The sequence below is a fragment of the Pituophis catenifer genome, unplaced genomic scaffold (genome assembly GCF_029215685.1).
Source record: "Pituophis catenifer annectens isolate HBS135680 unplaced genomic scaffold, rPitCat1.0.hap2 SCAF_3, whole genome shotgun sequence".
Classification (NCBI taxonomy): Eukaryota; Metazoa; Chordata; class Lepidosauria; order Squamata; family Colubridae; genus Pituophis; species Pituophis catenifer.
In genome coordinates this window covers 128,364,068-128,385,886 of record NW_027256883.1, presented here as the reverse complement: position 1 = coordinate 128,385,886, position 21,819 = coordinate 128,364,068, and the positions used below count along the sequence as shown (strand labels likewise).

Sequence of the window (21,819 nt, the reverse complement as noted above, 5' to 3'; positions counted from 1 at the left end):
TGCCACTCTTGTTCTTGGACAAATACAGCTTTTCTTAATTAATGAGATGGTGACAATACTGAATTTGGATCCGTGCCTTTATCTAATAAGCATTACCCTGCAAAAAATAATAATAATATCATGATGCAAATCAGGAGAATGCTACAAGACAAGCATTGCTTTCCAGGCACAGCCAAATGCTACAGCGGTGTAGGACACAGTCTCATGGGGTCCAAAGGAAGCACACTATTTCCAGAAGAGACCGTTACCAAAACAAGGAACATTTAGAAATTTTCCCCATGCCACCCAAAAAGAGGCACTTCTAACTCTTGACATAGAACTGGTGGGTGAAAGAGATGCAGGAATTTAAACAATGGTATGAATAGAATTCACATCTCATACACATCACTCAGCAGAATTTCCTCCATAATAGCTTTTCAGATTCTCCACAGTAAAATCACAAGTTCTTTCTATTCTTGTGTGTTTATCTCTTCCAATTCCCCCTGTCAGGAGAAAGTCTCACAGGAAGCCTGATTCAAGAGGGCAGAGACATCTGTTAAGGGTCATGATGATGTCACACCTGTCATGATAACATCACTTCAACGATGCAAATGATGCAAATTTACATTATTCCCATCATTTGCCCAGTTATGTTATGGCACCCATAATCTCACTTGTGTCCCCGTCCCTGTCCCCCCTGTGACACTCCTGCATGCTCTTTGCTTTGCTTTGGAGTTGATTCAGAGCGGCACACAGATCCACACGAGACTGCTTCTTATTAAAATAATATGTTTTAAAGGATGCTTCATTTTGGGACCTCAAGTTATACTCCTGAAGAAGGAAATGAGATGTACAATTACAACAGATATGTGGTTTTATACATAGGTGAGCCCTAGTGACAACAAACACTTGGCAAATCTGATTTGTTTTCATATAACTTACAGATGAGTGTCATTTTTTTTAACCAAGGGAGGGAGGTAGTTTCTGACTTGCCTCTCTTTACACCTTGTGAGAATACAGAATAACAGAGTTGGGAATGACCTTGGAGGTCTTCTAGTCCACTTCTTGCTCAAGCAGGAAACTCTACCCCATTTCAGACAAATGATTGTCCAATCTCTTTTTAAAAAATATTGGAGCACCCACAACATCTGAAGTCAATCTGTTCCACTGATTAATTGTTCTAACTCTCAGGAAATTTCTCCTTTGTTCTAGGTTGCTTCTCTCCTTGATTAGTTTTCATCCAGACAAGAAACACACCCTGAAATACTAGTTCCAAATTTATTGTAAAGTTACATTCACAGAATATTGCAAGTCTGAAAGTACATCTTCCCCTCCTTACCTTTACAGTTTAAGAAATTTGGCAGGGTCCCTTCTGAGATATTTGCCACCCACATTCCACCTGTGAGCTGAGTTCAGGGTAGGCTGCTGGGGGTTCGCAGGAGTTTGGGAGAACCTCTAGCTAAGATTCTGGGCAGTTCGGAGAACCCCCAAATCCCACTCCTGGCTAGCTCACCCCACCCCTCCCAGGAGTCCCCATGCAGCCCGTTTTGGATGCAGGAAAGTGCAGGGCACGCGCGGTGGCTTGGGGAGGGCAAAAAATGGGCCTACTGGAAGTTCAGGAAGGCTGGAGATGGGCCTCTGGAGCCCAGGGGAGGCCATTTTCGCTCTCCCGGAGGTTCAAGGAAAGCCTCCGGGAGCCCAGGGAAGGCAAAAATGCCCCCCTGTGGTGCAGGAGGCCGACTAGGCACGCCCACCATGGCTACACCCAGCCAGCAACTGGGCAGAGAACCCCTTGCTAAAATTTTTGAAGCTCACCCCTGGCTGAATTGATACCTGTTTGACCCTTGTCTAGTCTGTGGCTCTTCTGCTTGTCTCCCAAAGACATTCCCACATACCATTGCAATACCATGCCATTTTGTAATCAGGGTAACTTTGTCACTATACTTATATTCGCTGCAAAGGAAAATCAGAAGTTTTTTTTCTCTCTTCTCTTCCCTTTCCTTTTTTCTTTCTGCACTTTTGCTTCCCCCCCCTCCTTTCTCCTTTCTCCTTTCTCCTTTCTTTCTTTCCTGCTTTTCATTAGTTTTGTGTTAGTTTTTATGCTCTTTGTAAAACTTTTACTAAAAAAATAAAATCTGAAAATGCCCCACATCACAGCCAAGGTTCTTTCTGAGCTTCAATAACATGCAGCTTCTTATGAAACACGTGGGACTACTTTCCAGACGTGTGGCTGGACCCTTGCTCTGCACACTGCACTGCCTGTGGAGCTTATGGTATGGCAGCCATTGTGGCTGGCAGCTTCTTGCTTTCATTTTGCTGCCAAATCCACAGGCATCATTTACAAATTGGAAGTGAATTGCCTGCCACATTTTCTGTCTGAACCACACACCCTTTAAAGACAAACGTAGAGTACGAACTCCATCTATCAAACGAAAGCCGGATGCCATTAATATGCTTGCCTGGGGCAGATATCTTTCTACCCTTGAAACCTACTTTTTCATGTTTGTGGTTGAATATTTTTGCTTCAAAACATCAAAAATCAAAGCCGCATGGTGGGAAAACGATGGGGAAGCAGACTCTTTCAGTGAATAGATGGGTGCGTGACTTTGGATGACTATGTTTTGGGTCAATAGTGAGGTTTTATAGGCATTCAGGCTCTCAGAAAATTGGATGTGATTAATGGAAGAGAATGGTTTAGCCCCAGAAGGAGAATGGCCAATGTGTTTCACAGAAGTTCTCTGAACTTTTCTATCATCCATTCAGACTGTACTGTTGTAATCAGATGGCAAATTCTATGTTATGGATTCCGTGCTTTTTACGGTCATTTTGACAATTGAAGCTTCAAACAGTTTTAAAACATTAAATGATATTTGAACTGTCCATTGAAAAGCAAAAATATGGAAAAATAATAATGAATCCCAGCCCTACTGAGATTGACCCTTGATCTTTAAAAATGTATTTTTTCCCTAACTACCACTTTCTCAAATGCTATCTTCTCTCCTATGGCAATCTCTTGCTATCTGTCCATTAGATGACTTCCAAATTGGAATGTTTCCATTAAAAAAACCAGAAGTATCAGATGGGTACTGTCATATAAGTCCAAACAGCACAGAGCGTAGCTGAAATAAAGCCTGACTTTTTCCAGAAAATGGAGTGATTCTTGTTAAAGCTGAAAAGATAAGGGACCAAAGGAAAGCAAAATGTGGAAAACTTGTCCCAGAGAGAGTGGGAAAGGGAGAGAGAGATCAAGTGACAGCCAGTCAAAATCAGACTCAGATTTGGGGGAGAGAAAAATAGGCAATGCTTAAATTGGTAACAATGAGAAAAGAAAAAAAAAAAGAAGAAAAGGAGAAGAAAACGGAGATATGTATTCCCTCTGATAAAGCATAAAGATACATTAGCAGCAAGACAAATAAACTTACAATATCAAGTAAAACCAAAAGTTGAGGCCACATGGGCACTCAAACCTGGACATCGTGGAGCAGGTAGACAGCATGAGATATCTTCTTGAAGACTCTCTAGAATTTGGCAAAATGTCAGAAAAAAAATCAGGGGTGAAATTCAGCAGGTTCTGACAGGTTCTAGAGAACCGGTAGCAGAAACTTTGAGTAGTTCAGAGAACCGGTACCGGAAATTATGAGTAGTTCGGAGAACCACAAATACCACCTCTGGCTGGCTCCAGAGTGGGGTGGGAATGGAGATTTTGTAGTATCCTTCCTCAGGAGTGGGGTGGGAATGGAGATTTTGTAGTATCCTTCCCCTGCCATGCACACCAAGCCACACCACGCACACCAAGCTACACCACGCACACCAAGCCACGCTCACAGAACTGGTAGTAAATAAATTTGGATTTCACCACTGAAAAAAAATCCAATGGAAGTTAGACAAGATTTTTTTTTTTTTTTTTGAGAAAAGTTGCTTTGCCTAACAGAATTGCCAACAGAAAATCCAAGGTAACGAATAGCAAAGATTACTGAAGACGTCAAAGTCTGGGATTAATTTAGAAAAACAAAATAAAACAAAACAAAACCCCAATACATTTGTATGGAAAACTGATTCTCAGATGAAGCCAAAAAGAAGGAGAAAATTTTAGTGCTTTGGATTTTGAATGGGTGTACTTTGATGCCAATGGACAAATTTAGAGCTCTCAAGAACTTATTAATAAATTTTAAAGTTCTGCATTGCTTGCATTAGCATGGAAGTAGCATTTACTTTTTATATCGTTAAGAGCTGATTAATAAGAGGCACGGAAGGTCAATGTGCCCTCTTCTCTGTATTGTTAAGGAGAAGTGGGGAAAAGTGAGCCTCTAAATGTAGCCAGAGTGTGGCTCGAGCAATGTCAACCTTGCTTTTCCAATAGTGAAGAAAGATGGGAGCTGTGGTTCAACAAGACCTGGAAGACTCTTGAGTTACAATGAGAATGGGGAGACGAAATTAAGCACTGGAGCTCTTTGATGGCAACATTATAATCTGGCAACAGTGCTGAGGATTCCTTGCTTGAAAAATCCATAAAGTTCTCAAGAATCAAAGGAAAGAAGGAAATCATACTCAACCATATTCTTTTGCTTTTTCTTCTCCATTTAAAGAAAGCATGAACAATGGATGGCAGCAAGCTCTCCCCTCCAGCCATCTTCGTGTTGAAATACATGATGGGAAGGGACTTATGCAGTGGTGGGCTGCTGCCGGTTCGGACAGGTTCTAGCGAATCTGTAGTTCTGACGACCAGGTGACCCCACCCACCCACCCGCCCCCACTCTATCCTGTCCTATATTTCCTTCTTTCTGGCTCAGCTGATTTGCGCGGCACAGCTGTTCTACTTACCATGGCTGCCGTAGAAGGTAAGCAGCTGAGCTTCAAATTGCTGTATTTTGAACGCTGCGTGCATGCGCAAAGTGCATGCTCACAGAACCGGTTGTTAAACCGGATGCAGCCCACCACTGGACTTATGGGCACATATTGTGGGCACATGATGGCTCAGAGGTTAGAATGCAGTACTGCAGGCTACTTTTGCTGACTGCCGGCTGCCAGCAGTTTGATTCTCACCGGCTCAAGGTTGACTCAAACTTCCATCCTTCTGCAAAATGAGGATCCATATTGTTGGAGGCAATATGTTAACTCTGTAAACTGCTTAGAGAGGGCTGTAAAGCACTGTGAAGCGGTATATAAGTCTAAGTGCTATTGCTATTGCAGACCCGAGTTTCAATATGCAGGCAGTGTGTATGAGGCTTGGCCCTACCTATTATATTGCCTATATTCTGAACATACATGGAGGACAACCTTAATAATGGGAAAGTATTTCAATTTCAATCTGTAGTGAGGCTCTGTCCTTTGCTTGCTTCAGTTTTCATTTGCAGAATAATGACAGAAAGGCAGGATTCCACTGGCAACTTCAGTTGATTGCAGCTATTTTTAAACAGCAAATATAGTAATGCAATATTGGGTCATGCCAAGTATTCAAGTGCAATAAAATCTACTATACCCAATTTAATTTCTATTTTTTGCCCACTTAAAATCCTCCAGTTCTGCACTAATGAATAGCTCTAAATGGGATTTTTAATAGGAAAGAGAAGAAAATGAAGCAAGGATGCTGACCTGGAATTTATTGATGCTTGCAAAAGACTTGAAACAGTGGACAAACAAAAATTCTTGCTGTTATTCAGACAATAGGCAATTCTTGGTGATGTTTCATGTGTGAGTAGCTTCTCAGAAGTGTACCATCTCTTTGATGGCACAGTTCTGAAATATTTTTTTTCCCATAATTGACTTCCGGCGTTTCTGTCAACATCAACAACTCCATGAGTATAAAACCACTGCAAAGAAAGTTAGTCCAAAAGGCAAAATAGCTTCTGGGCTTCAAAATCACTCTACCTCAAAATCACTCCTTTCGTCTGCCAATTTTAGGTTATTTTACCAGTCTAGTGATATTATTAGGTGCAAGTTTTTTTATTCAGTTTCCGCATCCCCAGCTTTTGCTTGTGGAGGTATTGAAACATAAGTCTTTGATTTTCATATTCAGCAGCACCCAGCTGACCTTAACTGATGTTGAAAAAGCTAAGCAGGATCAGATTTGGTTAGTACTTGGATGGGAGATCACCAGGAAGTCCCAGGGCTGTAGATAAGACTGGGAGTTTAAAAAAAAGTGAAAAGAATAGCAGACATAAGACAATAGCAAATCGGTTCTGGATTGTTACCAAGAAATCAACCCAACCCAACCCAACCCTAAATGTGTTGATGAAGTCACAAGGTATCAGGCAAAAGAGCCGAGGTGGCACAGTGGTTAGAGTGCAGCACTGCAGGCTATTTCAGCTGACTGCTAGCTGCAGTTCAGCAGTTCAAATCTCACCGGCTTAAGGTTAACTCAGCCTTCCATCCTTCCGAGGTGGGTAAAATGAGGACCCAGATTGTTGGGGGCAATATGCTGACTCTGTAAAACGCTTAGAGAGGGCTGTAAAAGCACTATGAAGCAGTATATAAGTCTAAATGCTATTGCTATTGCTATCAGGCTGGATCTTAAAGTTGATTTGGGAATGAGAAAGGCATTTAGGGTATTGGCTTCCTTTTGTCTAAAAGAACAACTTGAAATAAATTATCAAAAACCTAACTGGTTGGATTTTGCACAACCCAACTATAGGATGCATAACTGGCAAATCAACAGGATCTCAGTTAGATCTCAGTGCATACAGATTAACAGAGTTGGAAGGGACCTTGTATGTCATCAAGTCCAACCTCACGCCCAAATCAACAGGATCTCAGTTAGATCTCAGTGCATACAGATTAACAGAGTTGGAAGGGACCTTGTATGTCATCAAGTCCAACCTCACGCCCAAGCATGAGTCCCTACACCATTTTTGACAGATGGCAGTCCAGTCTCTTCTTGAAAGCTTCCAGTGATGAAGCTCCCACAACTTCCGAAGGCCAGCTGTTGCATTGATTGATTGTTCTCACTGTCAGAAAATGTCAGATATTTCCAGGATATTTCCATCTCTCCTTGTCCAATATTCCTTGTCTGGCCTTCAGGTGCTTTGGAAAATAGCTTGACCCCCTTATATACTAATAAGGGTGCATCTTGAGGTGTAGATGCAGACCTCCTTATTTCAGAGTACATATCTCTCCTATTAGGCTAGTGTTATTCAGTGTAGACTGAGATTTTTCTATTCAAAAGGAGCACGTTTTATCCCTGCAACTTGCAAGGTCTTCTTGCTAACATTGCTTCTCAATTTCTTTAGGGTTTTCACATTTGTATTAAAATGGCTTCATTTGTATTAAACTTTACAAAGTGTTAATAACCCTGTAAGCTGTCCAGTTTAAAAGAGCCATTCTTGAAGTACCATCATGAATGAATACTGCCTTATAGTTAGAGATGGCTTGCTTTGGTTTCTGTGAGTGCCAGATCCTGGTACTAATCAATTTCATCTAGTGGTTAAGGCACCAAGGTAGAAATCAGAAGGATATGAATTCTAGTCCTGCCTTAGGCATAAAGCCAGCTGGGTGAACCTGGGCCAGTCACTTTCAGTCCTATGAAGGAGGCAATTGTCTCCCAGTTTTTAGCCTGATGCCTTAACCACTACACCAGGCTGGCTCTATGTTATTTTTACTCAGATGTATATACTTATTTTTATGTACATAATATTTTATATATCCCAGTTTAAAGGTTGCAATAAGATTTGTGATTTTTTTAAAAAAATGAAAGGTGTCTTTACATTTGCCTGATGCACTCACTGAAATGTCAGTTCTTTAGAGAGTGAAAGAAGCAGCATTTGTTCAAATTAAAAAAACCAAATCTTCTTTGTCAAGTTATTGGAGAGTTATTAGGTTTGTTCTCCATATTTAAAATAAAAGCAGAAACATCCAAAAACCATGCCAGAGTCAGCACAGTGCACGTTGTACAAATTGCCTTAGATTTCTTGAGCTCATTCTCAAAATTCAAGATTCAGCATTGGTTTTTTTTTTTTTTTAGTTGAAAACTGAAATATGAGGAGCCTTTGAAAACCATCTTTGAATGATTTTGGATTCAGCATGCATACATGCATACAGACATGGAACCCCGGCTTATTATGTGCAAATTTTATTAGATGCGGCAGTTACTTTGAATTTCTACAATGAAAAGTAAAGCTCATAGCATCCATTGTTCACCTGTTTACAAATAAATTTATCAATAGAAGAAAATATTTGTAACTTAGGGTTGAACAGTGATGATTATGTTACCTGGTTATGAAATTAAACATCTGCAAGAAAATAACCAAGCCCAGAGAGCATCAAGGACCTCATAAATAAATGTATTACTACTACCTGCTTACAATATGCATCGGAAGAAAACTGTTCCTTATGTAGTATTTTTGTGGTCTGCCATGGTGTAACAGAAGGAAAATATGAACACACAAAACTCTAGGATTTTTTTTTGTACATGAGAACTTATGGGAACGTCACCCAAAAACCTCTTTGCTGTTGCAAGAAAATGAAATCTTCTGCAGAAAATTTCCACTCCCAATTTTTTGAGACTTCTTGTCTACATTTCTAATTGAAATCTAAAAGTTGTATTACATTGGCTTTTTTTCTATTAATCTGCAATCGTTTATGCAATCAGAGACTCATATACAGTTATAAATCAGGACCTGCAAAGGTTAATGTGACTACCACACCCGCCCCACCCCTCTAACTCAAGTAGTCCAGGTATGGTTTCCAGAACTTTCTAAACTTCTGTTCAATTCTTTGTTTTCTTTGCCCTGATCAATTTGCTGCCATGTTTGCACAGTAGAAAGAAAACACTTTTAAGGGAGAAAATGGGATCTTTCACTTACTGGATTGCAGGGTGAGGGAGGGGAGGAAAAAATATATAACTGGAAGGGCACAAACAGTTCTTTTCCTTGCCACATCAACCTCTTTAGTCCCATTGGTTAGTTCACCCCATTTTATGACCTTTCTTGCCACAGTTGTTAAGTGAATCACTGGAGTTGTTAAATTAGTCAAATTAGTCCAGCAAATTAGTCAAGTTAAGTGAATCTGGCTTGACTTTGCTTGTCAGAAGGTCGCAAAAGGGAATCATGTGATCCTGGGATGCTGCAACTGTCATAAATGTAAGTCACTTACCAAGCATCTGAATTTTGATCACATGGTCATGGGGACGCCACAACTGTCAGGTGAAAACTGATCCTAAGTCACTTTTTTCATTGCCGTTGTAATTTTGAATGGTCACTAAACAAACTGTGGTAAATTGAGGGCTACCTGTATGTTAAACCAGCAGCCCCAAATCTATTGGGCACCAGGGACCAGTTCCATGGAGAGAGATCATTCCACGTCCTGGAGGGGGCGTGGTTTCTGGTGCTGCCTGCCTCCCGCAAATGGGGCTTCGCTTGTTTGTGCGGCCCGGCATGCCGTGGCCTGGTGCTGGTCCACAGACTGGGGGTTGGGGACCCCTGTGTTTAACCATATATCAAAAGCAAGGTTTCAGCTCTATGCTCTACTGACTAAAGAATATTGGTTGCCATTTACTTAGGTCAATTTCAACTTATTTCAAGGCTAATGGGGATTCTTTGGGGTGAAAGTGGAGGAGTACCAGTTCTTTTGGCCACAGGTGTATATCGAATGGATCGTTAATTTCATTCATTTACATTTTTTTTTCACAGAAGAGATAGTGCCTTTGAATATTAATAAATTTCTCTGTCTCCTGAGGTGTGTGACAATTCTCCTGGGGGAGCGGAGGTTATAACTGCAGCTGCTGTTGACTTGCTGTGGGACATGAGATTAATTCAGGACTAAACAGACCTCTGGCCTAAGCCATCCAAAACATATTTTCAACTTTTTTAATATGGCCTCTAATTCAGAACCAAGAGATGACAGGAAGAGAAGGTCAAAGAATGCACAGAGACCACACGGTAGATTTGTGTTAGGTTAATCTTGCGTAACCCCATCCTTGGTTGAAAAGCAAATGAAACACTAAAGTTGACATTTAATCCAAATGCAGATTTGCTATTTATCTATCTTTTTTTCTGAGAAAAAGCTTGTAGAAACAGCAAAGCCACATTTTTTTAAAAATTATTCTTGTCATGATGGAAGTCATGCGAATACAATATCCTCCCCGCACAGTGATACAGCTACAACTATTTGTTATGCCACCGCAGGGCTGAATCTGCAATATGGAGTTCTTATGCACCCAAATGTAATTAGCTTAAAATCATTTCACTAGGGCTGAGGTGAATTTTTGACAGATTTGGTTATTCGGGTAAAAATTCTAAAACATCATACCTGTCAAGTATTACTCTAGTGCTGACAATACCGTTTATATGTAATAAAAATACGCAGGGTAGAAATAATGCCTCAGATAATCCTGATTACAGATAGTCCTCAATTTACAACCATCCATTTAGTGACCAAAGTTACAATGGCACTGAATTAACAGAATTAGGGTGCTAGGCAACTGGCATGTATTTATGACAGTTGCATTTCGTGGGGTCATGTGACCACCCTTTGTAACCTTCCCATCTGGCTTCTGACAAGCAAAGTCAGATTTGCTTAATGATCACATGATTCACTTAACAATCACAGTGATTCGCTTAACAACGATGGCAAAAAAGGTCATAAAATGAGGTACAACTCACTTAACAATTGACTTGCCTAGCATTGGAAATTTTGGGTTCAATTGGATTACCTCAATTTATGGATAAATATGGTTGTATGGATAAACTGTATGTGGATGATCTGACTCAGCTGGGCATCCATGGAATTTACAGATAGAATGGTATTTCCAAGTGCAAACAAACCTGGTTAAGAATGAGAACACAAGATGGTAGACTCAGGGCTTTCTAGGGGAGTACAAAACAATATTAAAAAAGGTGATATTTGCCTCTCAAAATGATTCACTCATGTGCAAAAACCAAAATAAGTTAACATCTGAATTAGTAGTATAGCCCAGTCCTTTTTCTCAGAATACTTGGTTTTCCTATGTGGGAGACAAGGGAAAATTAATAAAGAATGGAAGCATTCTGAAGATGGCAGCTACAACCAGGCAATCGAAGCCTCACTCTCTTTATCATGCATTGTATAGTGACACATGGAGAAAAGTGGTGGGGTTTGATCACATGGTCACAGATGCCATCTTGACACACGCACACACATGTGACACATGTGACACACGCACACACGTGCAGAGCATGTTAGAGTTTAGATTCCTTCCTAGTTGAAATGGTTAATTAGATATTAGGCTACTAATACTTTAATAAATGTATTAGGCTTAAATCTCCTGCTTCTAAGGCTATGTGATACAGGTAGTCCTCGACGTATGACCAATATATTTGTTGCTAAGTGAGACATTTGTTAAGTAAGTTTTGCCCCATTTTATGACCTTTCTTGACACAATTGTTAAGTGAATCTGCTTCCCCATTGACTTTATTTGTCAAAAGGTCGCAAAAGGGGATTACATGACACCGGGACACTGCAATTGTCATAAATTTGAGTCAGTTGCCAACCATCTGAATTTTGATTACGTGACCATGGAAATGCTGCAGCGGTCATAAGTGTGAAAAACAGTCATAAGTAATTTTTTTCAGTGGCATTGTAACTTCAAACGGTCACTATTGTAAATTGAAGACTATCTGTACTGAAAACCAGTTTTTGAAAATGTTATTTTTAGGTAAGTCTGGAATGAGGAACTGTAACCCTTGTGATATGGTCAGATTTACAATTCTCATTATCTCTACCATGGGCAAGAAAACTGGGGCTAATAGAAAGTGAATTTCAACATCTGGTAGTTTTTTCTGTTCTCTAGTGCACGGGTGTCAAACTCACGGCGTCACGTTGCCATCACATGGCATATTGTGACGTTTTCCCCCTTCATGGAGCTGGAGTGGGCGTGGCCTGCACGTCATGCATCCGGCTCATGGGCCGCCAGTTTGACACCCCTGTTCTAGTGCAATGATCAATCATCACTGAAAACATTGAGAAGTTACTGGAGGAGGTACATTCAGGAGGACTTTATGCTTTTAATACTCTAGGAGGGACTGCTTTCTTTCAACAGGGCTTCTCTCAAATCAGTTACAGGCCCAAACTCATCCTTCAATTTCCTAAACATTTTAGTCCTGTTGTGTGTTAACAAAAATGGATCCAGAAATACAGTACAGTGTCAGCATATAGATTCCCTTTCACCAGTGATGGGATTCAGCCAGTTCGCATCACTTTGGGAGAACCGGTTGTTAACTTTCTGAACAATTTGGTGAACTGGTTGTTAGAAGAAATCATTAGGGCAGAGAACCGGTTGTTAAATTATTTGAATCCTACCACAGCCTTTCACCTTGGAAAGATACCTCACTTCACAGTTCAGAAGTTTATTGATTCTGAAAGGCAGACTGCTTTATTTTAGTTTTTATTTTTGCATCCAATAGCCAGTATAAGAGGTGAAACGTCTAGGAACAGTGATGCCACAAGCCAACTGTTCAGAAAATGTTTGCAGCTACAGTACGTGTGCTCATTATGCAACCTACTGAGAGAATGTTCTGTCAGTTTGAGAGCTGAAATTATCCTGGAGATCTCTCTTATTGTGATTTCTTTGCTTGAGGTCGGGCATATTCTAGCCACAACTTTGCGTTCTCTAAGCTTGTTTTCCATTGTATCTAACGGAACAATAGACCCTCAGTCATGTCTTCTCTACTGCAATGGGGAGGGTTTGGAAAGGGGGAGGAAGGAGACCCCTGGATCTTATGCTATCCCAGCATAATTTGGAAGTTCTGCTCTAATAACAGGTCATCAAAATGAAGACTGTGGTTGATGTTGAAATCATCTCTTTATCACAAAAGAATGGGTTAACTATTTATTTATCTTATAAAATCTGGATTATCTCAATCATTAAGTGCAACAGGTATATTAAAGCATGCTGTGGACAAATTTGGACAAGGTGACCTTGAAGAAGTACCATTGTGAATTACTAATTAATGTACCTCTACCTGAGCAAATGCTAAGGGGCGGCTATAAGACCAATTACGGTCCTTTGGAACTGAAGTATCTATCTTCACCACATAGGAAATGGCTAGTGTCTTTTGCAGTAGAACCTGGCAGTAGGCCACTCAATGGAAAGGGAGCTGTATCGGATTGCCTATTCAGGGCTGTCAGAAATCAGCTTGTAGCTTGTGACAAAAGAATGCCCTCCGGTAGATCATCTGTCCAGGCAAGTGGCAGCATCTAGCTAATTCTGATTGATCTTGGAAAGCTCAATCTCATTAGCACTTGGATGGGAGAACACGCACACATCTCATCTCTCTCAAGAAAATCTCAGAAGGCAGTGATGGCAAGCTATTTCTATACTGTTGCCAAGAAAACAACATTCAAGTATTTCTTCAGGAGTTGAAGGAGTCTTTATCTTTACCAAGAAATTAACCAGACTGGAAGTTGATCATTACCTTTGCAATCCTGAACAGACGTGTGGAGAGTAAGAAAGAGGATCCTGGTGGAGATTTACATGATCCGTTGCCCAGACCAAAGTGGCTGGAGCATTTGAAAAATCAACACTACAGGAAGGCTAAAATTAGAGGAGGCTTTGATTGCTGGGCAGATCATTTACTGGAGTTCTCTTAGGGATTCATTGTCATCTTCGCATTTCCATTTCTCCTTCTACATTACTGCCTAACAGATCTGAGGATTTCTAAAGAACCCGTGAAACAAACACTTACAAGCAAATGCAGACTGAAAGCTTTGAGAAAAATCACAGCCGCCTTTAACCTGCCAAGGTGTTATTTCAGGGAGGAACCAGTGATTATTTTATAGCAAACATAGCTTGATTGTTGATGATGCTTTTCACGATAAAACAAACAATTGCTCTCTTAGCATCTTTACTTCATTCTCCCATCCCCAAGAAACAGCAGTTTAATCATTTCGTTTCTGCAGTTGGAGTCATAAAATTTAGGGAGTTATTGAGAAATGAGGAAAAAAAACAAACCCATTTATATGCAGCAAGTGCAAGCCTGGCATGTATTGTGTTATCATTCCTGAAAACAATTGATGGAGTTTAATAGCTTAAGCCTATTCAGCAGATTGAAATAAAAGGGTGGTTTGGATTGTATTCCAGCTAATGGTTGAACTGAGTAGAGAATTGGACCTTTGGATTTTCTGCAGGCATGGGTCAATAAAACAATGACCTTTGTAATAATATTATAAACAGGGATGACGCTTGGTTTTTTTTTAATTTTGGAGGAACACATTACCAAATTTGCACTGCATGGCAGTATTTAATAATGCCTGTTGCCCTGGGCGAGACCCAGAAGCATTACTGTAAATAAAGATTCTAAAGGCTGACCAGTCTCCCATTTCTTATTTTTAATTACAAGAATCTTACAAAAATTAAGTTGCTTAACCTTGTTATAGAAAATCTTGTGATAATGACAAGAGGTTGCACATCTGGCTGAGCTTGTCTGGTCTCAGTAACTACATTGGTAGGGCCTCCTTAGTACTCAAAGGGAGACTACCTTGAAATAGCAGGACTGGGATGTTGAAGGACTCTTGGGAAGATGGTAGAGGTAAATCACTTACATGCACTTGTAAAGAAAACTGCGTGGATGTGTCCATGAAATCACTGGAAGTCCAGCTTGATTGGCATAACAAGAACTCAAGGAGTTTAGCATTTATGAGTAACATAAATGTTACAATTATTTATTTCTTTTCAATGAATTATTCAATGCAGACCTTATGCATTGGTTCATTCTTAAGTAGCTAATGGAATTTGAAAAGGCACACATACAGGATAAAGCAAAATATTAAAAAGGAGTAATGCTAAAATAATTTAACCACTAAAATCCTAGCTGAAGAGATGTGTTTTAACTGCTCTCCCAAAAAGTGGACAGGATGGAGGTTTGGTGCAAATCTGAAAGGAAAGTATGAAAATCATGGTGTGATAGGCAGATGGCTTCTATTACCTTCTGTTGCACAAATATCCACATGGTGACTATTTGCATTGAAGTTTGACTGTGTGCATACTGACTATACAGAAGCATACTGTAAGTGCAGAAAGTGAGTTTTCTGTTTTACCCTGGCACACCAACTCTCCAATGAGTTGGCTGAAATTGATAAGAAGGTTCTTCATTCAACCTGAAGCCATTAATATCTCCTTCTGAAACTACTAATCAAAGATAAGAGTACAATTCAGGGGATCTGATGGAACTTGCTTATTCCTACCCAAATCTTCTGACTCTCCAAAAATCACCTCTATGAGTAGGATGGTGAGGATAAGCTAATAGCTTTTTCTCAAAATGGTTTGGGTGGAGAAAGTCATGTTATTGAATCCTCAGTCAGAACTAAGATTGTAGTACGGGATGAGGAATGCAGCAGAAAGATTAACTATAAAATTGCTCTGTTGATCCCCAAAGCTTGTTGACACAAAGTGTCATAAAGATAACATCTGAGTCAAACTGGACTCTTGGTGACTTCTTGACCATGTCTTTCTCATTGTCAACAGTATGGAACTGGCTTGCTACTGCGTCCTTCTGGCACACTGGTTTTTATTTATTTATTTACTTCCCAGCCCTGGGTATTTCTTTACAAACCCCTCATCCAGGAGTGAAATCCAGCAGGTTCTGACAGGTTCTGGAGAACCGGTAGTGGAAATTTTGAGCAGTTCGGAGAACCGGTAGTGGAAATTTTGAGTAGTTCGTAGAACTGGCAAATACCACCTCTGGCTGGCCCCAGAGTGGGGTGGGAATGGAGATTTTGCAATATCCTTCCCCCAGGAGTGGGGAGGGAATGGGGATTTTGCAGTATCCTTCCCCTGGAGTGGGGAGGGAATGGAGATTTTGCAGTATCCTTCCCCTGGAGTGAAGTGGGAATAGAGATTTTGCAATATCCTTCCCCTGCCATGCCCGTCAAGCCATGCCCACCAAGCCACATCACGTCTACCAAGCCACAATCACAGAACCACTGCCTTCATCCAATAGGGTCTGACCCATCTTTGCTTTCATAATCAGGCATTATAATCAATTCACATTGCTCAGCAATTGCTTTGCTGGATCACTCCAATGCTTTAACTGGTTTACCGCCTTGTTGGACTCATTGGTAAGATGGAATCAGAGCACTGCAGCCAGGAGATGAGAATGTAATACGGTACTATCTGTGTCAGGAATGATTAATGACAAAAGACACCAAAGGCAGTGAGCGCTGATTGGAATTCAGCAAGGCCAGGCCAATGAATCATCCAAAGATGCAACTAATAGAGTACTATAGCATAGCCACAGCTACTGTATATCTAACTGAAATTATTTTCCCACAAGTCCTGGCGGGATTCTTTGGTAATTTTAGGGGCTACTTTCAGGATGCCCTTGCCAATCAAAATTAGGCTTTTTCTCAAATTGAAGGAATCTGTATACAATACAGCAATGTTCTCAGTAACACCACGTGTCTGGTTTTTACATCATTAATTGAACAGCTCAACTGTAGATTTTCTTATTAGCCTAGGATTTTAGATCCTAGAAGTTATAATTTAGATTTATGGACTCTTAATGTCCATTATGTTCTGGATATTTCAGGGAACTTCTGATATGGTACAAGTTATAATTCTAAAAAACAGGTGAGTAATTGGACCCTAAATGAGTCCATAAGGATTTAATGAATTAATTTCTTACTGCATACTAAGATTTATTTCATGGAATTTACTGCAACTATACTGCTTTGAACATTATCATTTTATTTTAGATTACTAAAATTAAACTTGCCTAATCATCATTAGAGTCTTTATTGTCCCATTCCCAGCAATTTCTGTTTTCAGGACAACATAACAAAATAAATTACATCAATGAACCAGAATGTTTTGTTTCTTTGCTTTTGTTTGTAACTGCTTTTTTGCTGCTTACAGAAATATTTGCTTATAAATACTTATTAGAGAGACTGAAAGCACTGCAAACATACATTCTCACTTCCCAGAAATTAATGGCAAACTTGGTGCATAATCATTTTTTGACTTATTATCTTATATATTCTAGAAAGTGCTTATTGTAGCGCGGTTGATTATTACATGGAGAAAGTGGTTAAGGGGAAACTTTTTAAAATTGAAAACACATTATTTGTGTAATGGAAAGACAGAGTTAGTGGGGGAAACAAATCTCCATAAATACCTTAATTTGAGAATAGACTGGCTGCAGCTTCAGGCCTGCAAATGAGCCCTGGGTGATATTTTTAATTCCAATATCCCAATACTTAGAGATGTAAAATGCACTGAAACTGCAATGTGTGCCCTCAGAATAATATTGCTGCAGTTTAGGAAGCAAAGAAAAGTTGACTTCTCAAAAAGAGGAGGGAAATATTTTGCATTAAGTCTCTTGCATCATAATCTGTGTTCTCTTTAAATCAAGGTTTCTCAGCCATGGCATGTTTAAGACATATGGACTTCAATTCCCAGAATTCACCAGCCAGAATGGCTGGCTGGGGAATTCTGGGAATTGAAGTCCACGTGTCTTAAAGTTGCCATGGTTGGGAAACCCTGCTTTAAATATTGTATTTCCTCTGCCTCGCTGAAGGAGATCAGTCAAAGGAACGCAATGAGTATGCTCACCTTTTCAAGCAGTTGCCTTAACTGCTTGCTCTTAGCATCCCTGGAGCATAAGTTTTGTTCCGGTGCAACCACAGTACAAATGCATCGTCCATCTGGGTCTTGCGCAGAACTATAAACCTGCCACCCTTCTTTGGGACTGATTTGAGTCTGAAAAGAAAACAACAAGGTGTAGTAAGTGTTGAGCTGGTACTGAGGGAAATTGAACATTGGACTGGTCCTTGCAAAAGACACCCCGCCCCTCCCCAAAATCAATCAATGTCTTTAGAAAATAAAGATGCTTAAGAATGCTTTTCTAATTGCTTTAGAAAAGATGCATATGGTATCAATAACATCTTATTTATTTATTTATTTATTTATTTTAAGTATTGATATAGCTGCCAACTCTGGGCAGCTCCCAATTCAAGATTTTTTAAGAAATCCATATGAAATTATTTTAAAACTATAAAACGGTTAAAGCATAAAACATTCAAAACAACAAAAATCTAATACCAATCTACGCTAATGTGCCATCATGCTTGGGGGAGGGGGGGGGAGGGAAAGCCAATTCTTTAAGGCTTTACAGAAGGCTAAAGAGGTAGAACTGTATTTGTTTAATGACTGCATGATTTACTTAACAACATGGCTGAATTTCAGGGGTAAGTTATTCCACAAGGCAGGGGCTGCCGTACAAAAGGAACTCTTCCTAGTTCCCATTAGATAACAACATTTGTGGTAAGGAACCAGGAACATGGTTCCTTCACTTGGTAGGATGGGATCTGCTTAGGGAAAGACTGCCCCATGGTTAGCCTGGCCCTGTGCCCATGCAGGGCTTTAAAAGTAATGACCAAAAATGGAACATTCACCATCTTGCATATTCAACTGATGCTATTTCTCCTTCTAAACTTCTTTATTGTCATACAGAATCCATTTTAGCTGTGATTGTATCGCTATCCTGCTCCTGCAAAAGCACATAGTGTTTCTTTTGGTATCATGTGCAGACATCAGGCATGGTCAGCGGTTGCACCAATACCAATGGAACATCTGACAGGCGCAGCACCTTTCTCCTCTCCTTCATTTTACCACTAGTTTAGCCTTAGTTCTTTTATCTTCGCCTGCAGTGAAAATATGGAGGGATTTGCCCAAAACTCTTTCCTTCTTCCTCCAGTGTCATTCTCAAATTAAAGAACAACTGGGTGTAGCGGTTGTGCTGCCGGATCTGGATAGGATGAGTGCTATTTATGTTACATCCACAGCAAGAGCCGTGGTGGTGCAGTGGTTAAAATGCAGTATTGCAGGCTAACTTTGCCCACTGCTAGGAGTTCAAGCCTTACCAGCTCAAAGTTAACTCATCCTTCTATCCTTCTAAGGTCTGTAAAATGAGGACCCAGATAGTTGGGGGCAATATGCTGATTCTGTAAACTGCTTAGAGTGTGCTGTAAAGCACTATAAAGTGCTATTGCTATTGCTATTGCTATCCTTGCTTGTTGTACTTACAGCTTAACTTATCCTATTACACAAAGTTATTGGCAGAAAAAGAAGGAGAAAACCAATATATCTTGCTTTGTATATTTGTAGCCTAATATCTGGTCCACCTAATATTTGTAACCTCCAAAATTCTTATTAGCCAGCCTATTCTGGATTTGTGGGGGAAAATATCTGGATCACTTGAATAACAGTAGCAAAATATGCCCTCTTTAATCTAGAGGTGGCAATGGAGATAGAGGGTAGCTGTACTTACTTAACTGTTTTAAAATGGCCACTGCGGGCTACATGTGACCATGATATTTATTTATTTATAAAATTTATTGGCCGCCCATCTTACCATATTGTTAGAGGAAATGAGGTGAAATTTCTTACACCCTGCCAAAATTTTATTTTATTTTTTTAAAAAAGAGATGCTTTAGGCTTCTTGGAAGATTAATACTCATATTTCATTAATTACTGCAGCAGTAATAGATGTACCAGCTGCAGTAGTGGTGGCTGCAGTACTAGTTGTTAACAGCAACAACAGCAGTAATAAAAATGCTGTTCAGCTGCCAAATCTTGACAATCCTGGGGAGGGGGGATTCTGGAGGATTCCACAAACCACAAAAGAATAAGACATGGGACACAGTGGGGACTGAGTTCATGGCCACCCTGGCCAGACTCTTCATTTTTATTCTCAAATAGAGTAAAGTTTAAATAACTACATATTTCTTTGCACATCCCTTTCCTTTTCTTCCTTGTGACTCCCTTCCTTTTTCTGGTTCCAAACATTAGCCTCACTAAACTCTTTGCCTCTTTTCTGTCTTCTTTTCTGACAAATTAATGGGCAACCATTGCCCTTTTATCTTGTAACTGTGCTGTTTCTTCCTCATTGTTTGTATTTATTGCTGTTTTACCTGTTTTGACTTTAGTAAACCACCTTGAAATCGCTGATAAAAGGCAGGCCAATAAACAACATGTCTGTTTTAATTGGAAGCCTCCTCCCCATGGGCCAAGTGGAGGCAGTGACTCCAACGTGGGATTCAGAGCAGTGAATCAATTTGATTTTCCTCTGCACAAACGTGCCTTTTGCTTTCTTGCAAGCAAGGAATGTAGGCAGCTCTCTCCATCTAGCTGACATTTACTTAAACAGGAAAGCAGGGGCAAAAATGTGTGCCGTTTCTTTCAGGAGAATACAGTCTAGCTAGCTGGCTCCCAAAAGACCTAGAAACCATTCACTGATCTGTGAAAGGGGATGGAGGCTTCCCTAAAATGTTATGGGAAATACGCCAAACACATTTTTCTTACATAAGAGCCTTGCTATTAATTTATATTAGCCATATTCTTTCATATAGTCTAGATTTGCCTAATTTTGTGGTGGGTCTTCACAATGTTGGTAATGAATCCTTTCTATTACCTAATGTTCAGCTCTTCTAGAAATGCCACTTTTTTTCTCTCCCATACTAGATGCATCAGTATAAAGGGTCAGCTTTATACTGATGCATCTAATCACTTATTGACATAATAATATTATAAGAGACATAATCACCCCTGCTCTTCTCTTCTCCTGCAACTGGCATTTGAAAGCATCCTTGATCAACTCAAAGGTATTGTCAGACTTCGATGCTATCTCAAAATAAATGAATTTCCAAACTGCCATTCTTTAAGGAAATCTTCTCTTTATTTGAGCACAGCAACCGGATCATGACTCGATGCGAACAAGACTGACCTTTTGCCCCCCAATTCCTCCCTTTCCGATCCCCAATTATCTGCTTCTCATTGGCTATCTTCCAAGTCACTCTAGTGACTTCTTGTCTCGTCATTTCACAGGAATGTCCCCCCTCCCTTCATTTCCACGACGACCCAGCTTCAAAGGGATTTAGCAGGCAAAAGTTCAGGGCTTATCTCTCTCCTCTCTATGCCAGCGGTGAGACGCTGACAGGTATACTGAATCCCAAATCTAATCACTCAGTACTTAATATCCATGACTTTATTCAATTGCCTTTTAAGCAGGGGTGCTATTCAGCAGGTTCTGACAGGTTCTGAAGAAAAGCTAGTGGAAATTTTGAGTAGTTTGGAGAACCGGCAAATACACCTCTGGCTGGCCCCAGAATGGGGTGGGAATGGAGATTTTGCAATATCTTTCCCCTGCCATGCCCACCAAGCCACACCCACAGAACTGGTAGTAAAAAACAATGAATTCCACCACTGTTTTTAAGGCCAGACATACTGATGACATCTTGTTGTAGCACAATCCACACAATATAGGTAGCCCTTGACTTATGACCAGAATTGGGATTCAAATTTCCATTGTTAAGGAAAGCAGTTGTTATGTGAGCCATGCTTAGGACCATTTTTGCCATGGTTTTCAGCGAATCACTGCAGTTGTTAAGTAAATAATGCAATCATTAAGCAAATCCGCATTTCCCCCATTGACTTCTTATTGGAAGCCAGTTGGAAAGGTCGCAAACAGTGACCACGTGACCTGTGATGCTGCAATCGTCATAAATACATGCAAGTTGACAAGCACCAAATTTTGATCATGTGACTGTAGGAATGCTGTGACGGAAGTTAATGCGAGTACTGGTTGTAATTTGAGAACTACCTGTAATTATGTACTATAATACAAAGAATTTTCTTTTGAGTACAATATTGTGTATTTCCTGATCATTTTGATGAATGAACCTTGGCCTTAACGTTTGGAGAGAAGGAGAACTTCTGTCTCCCTGCCATGCATGGATTTTAAATACACTGATACTTTCTCCAGTTGCCTTTTTAAAAGTTTCCAAAGTATTTTTTTTTCTTTTAAATTAAGGAGATCTTCGAAGTCCTTGATCATTTAGTCACCTGCATTTTTTCTAGAGTTATCATATCCCTTT

The 21,819-nt window shown here is 40.1% G+C and overlaps 1 protein-coding gene across 1 annotated transcript in view; it reads right to left on the bottom strand.

Annotated features, from left to right (window-relative positions):
* Positions 1–21,819, bottom strand: part of OLFM3 (olfactomedin 3) — a 62,867-nt gene that overhangs the window by 25,522 nt on the left and 15,526 nt on the right. Inside the window, exon 2 of the mRNA XM_070939343.1 lies at positions 17,498–17,644. Within this exon, the coding sequence (XP_070795444.1) occupies positions 17,498–17,644 (147 nt within the window). The remainder of the gene's footprint in view (positions 1–17,497; positions 17,645–21,819) is intronic.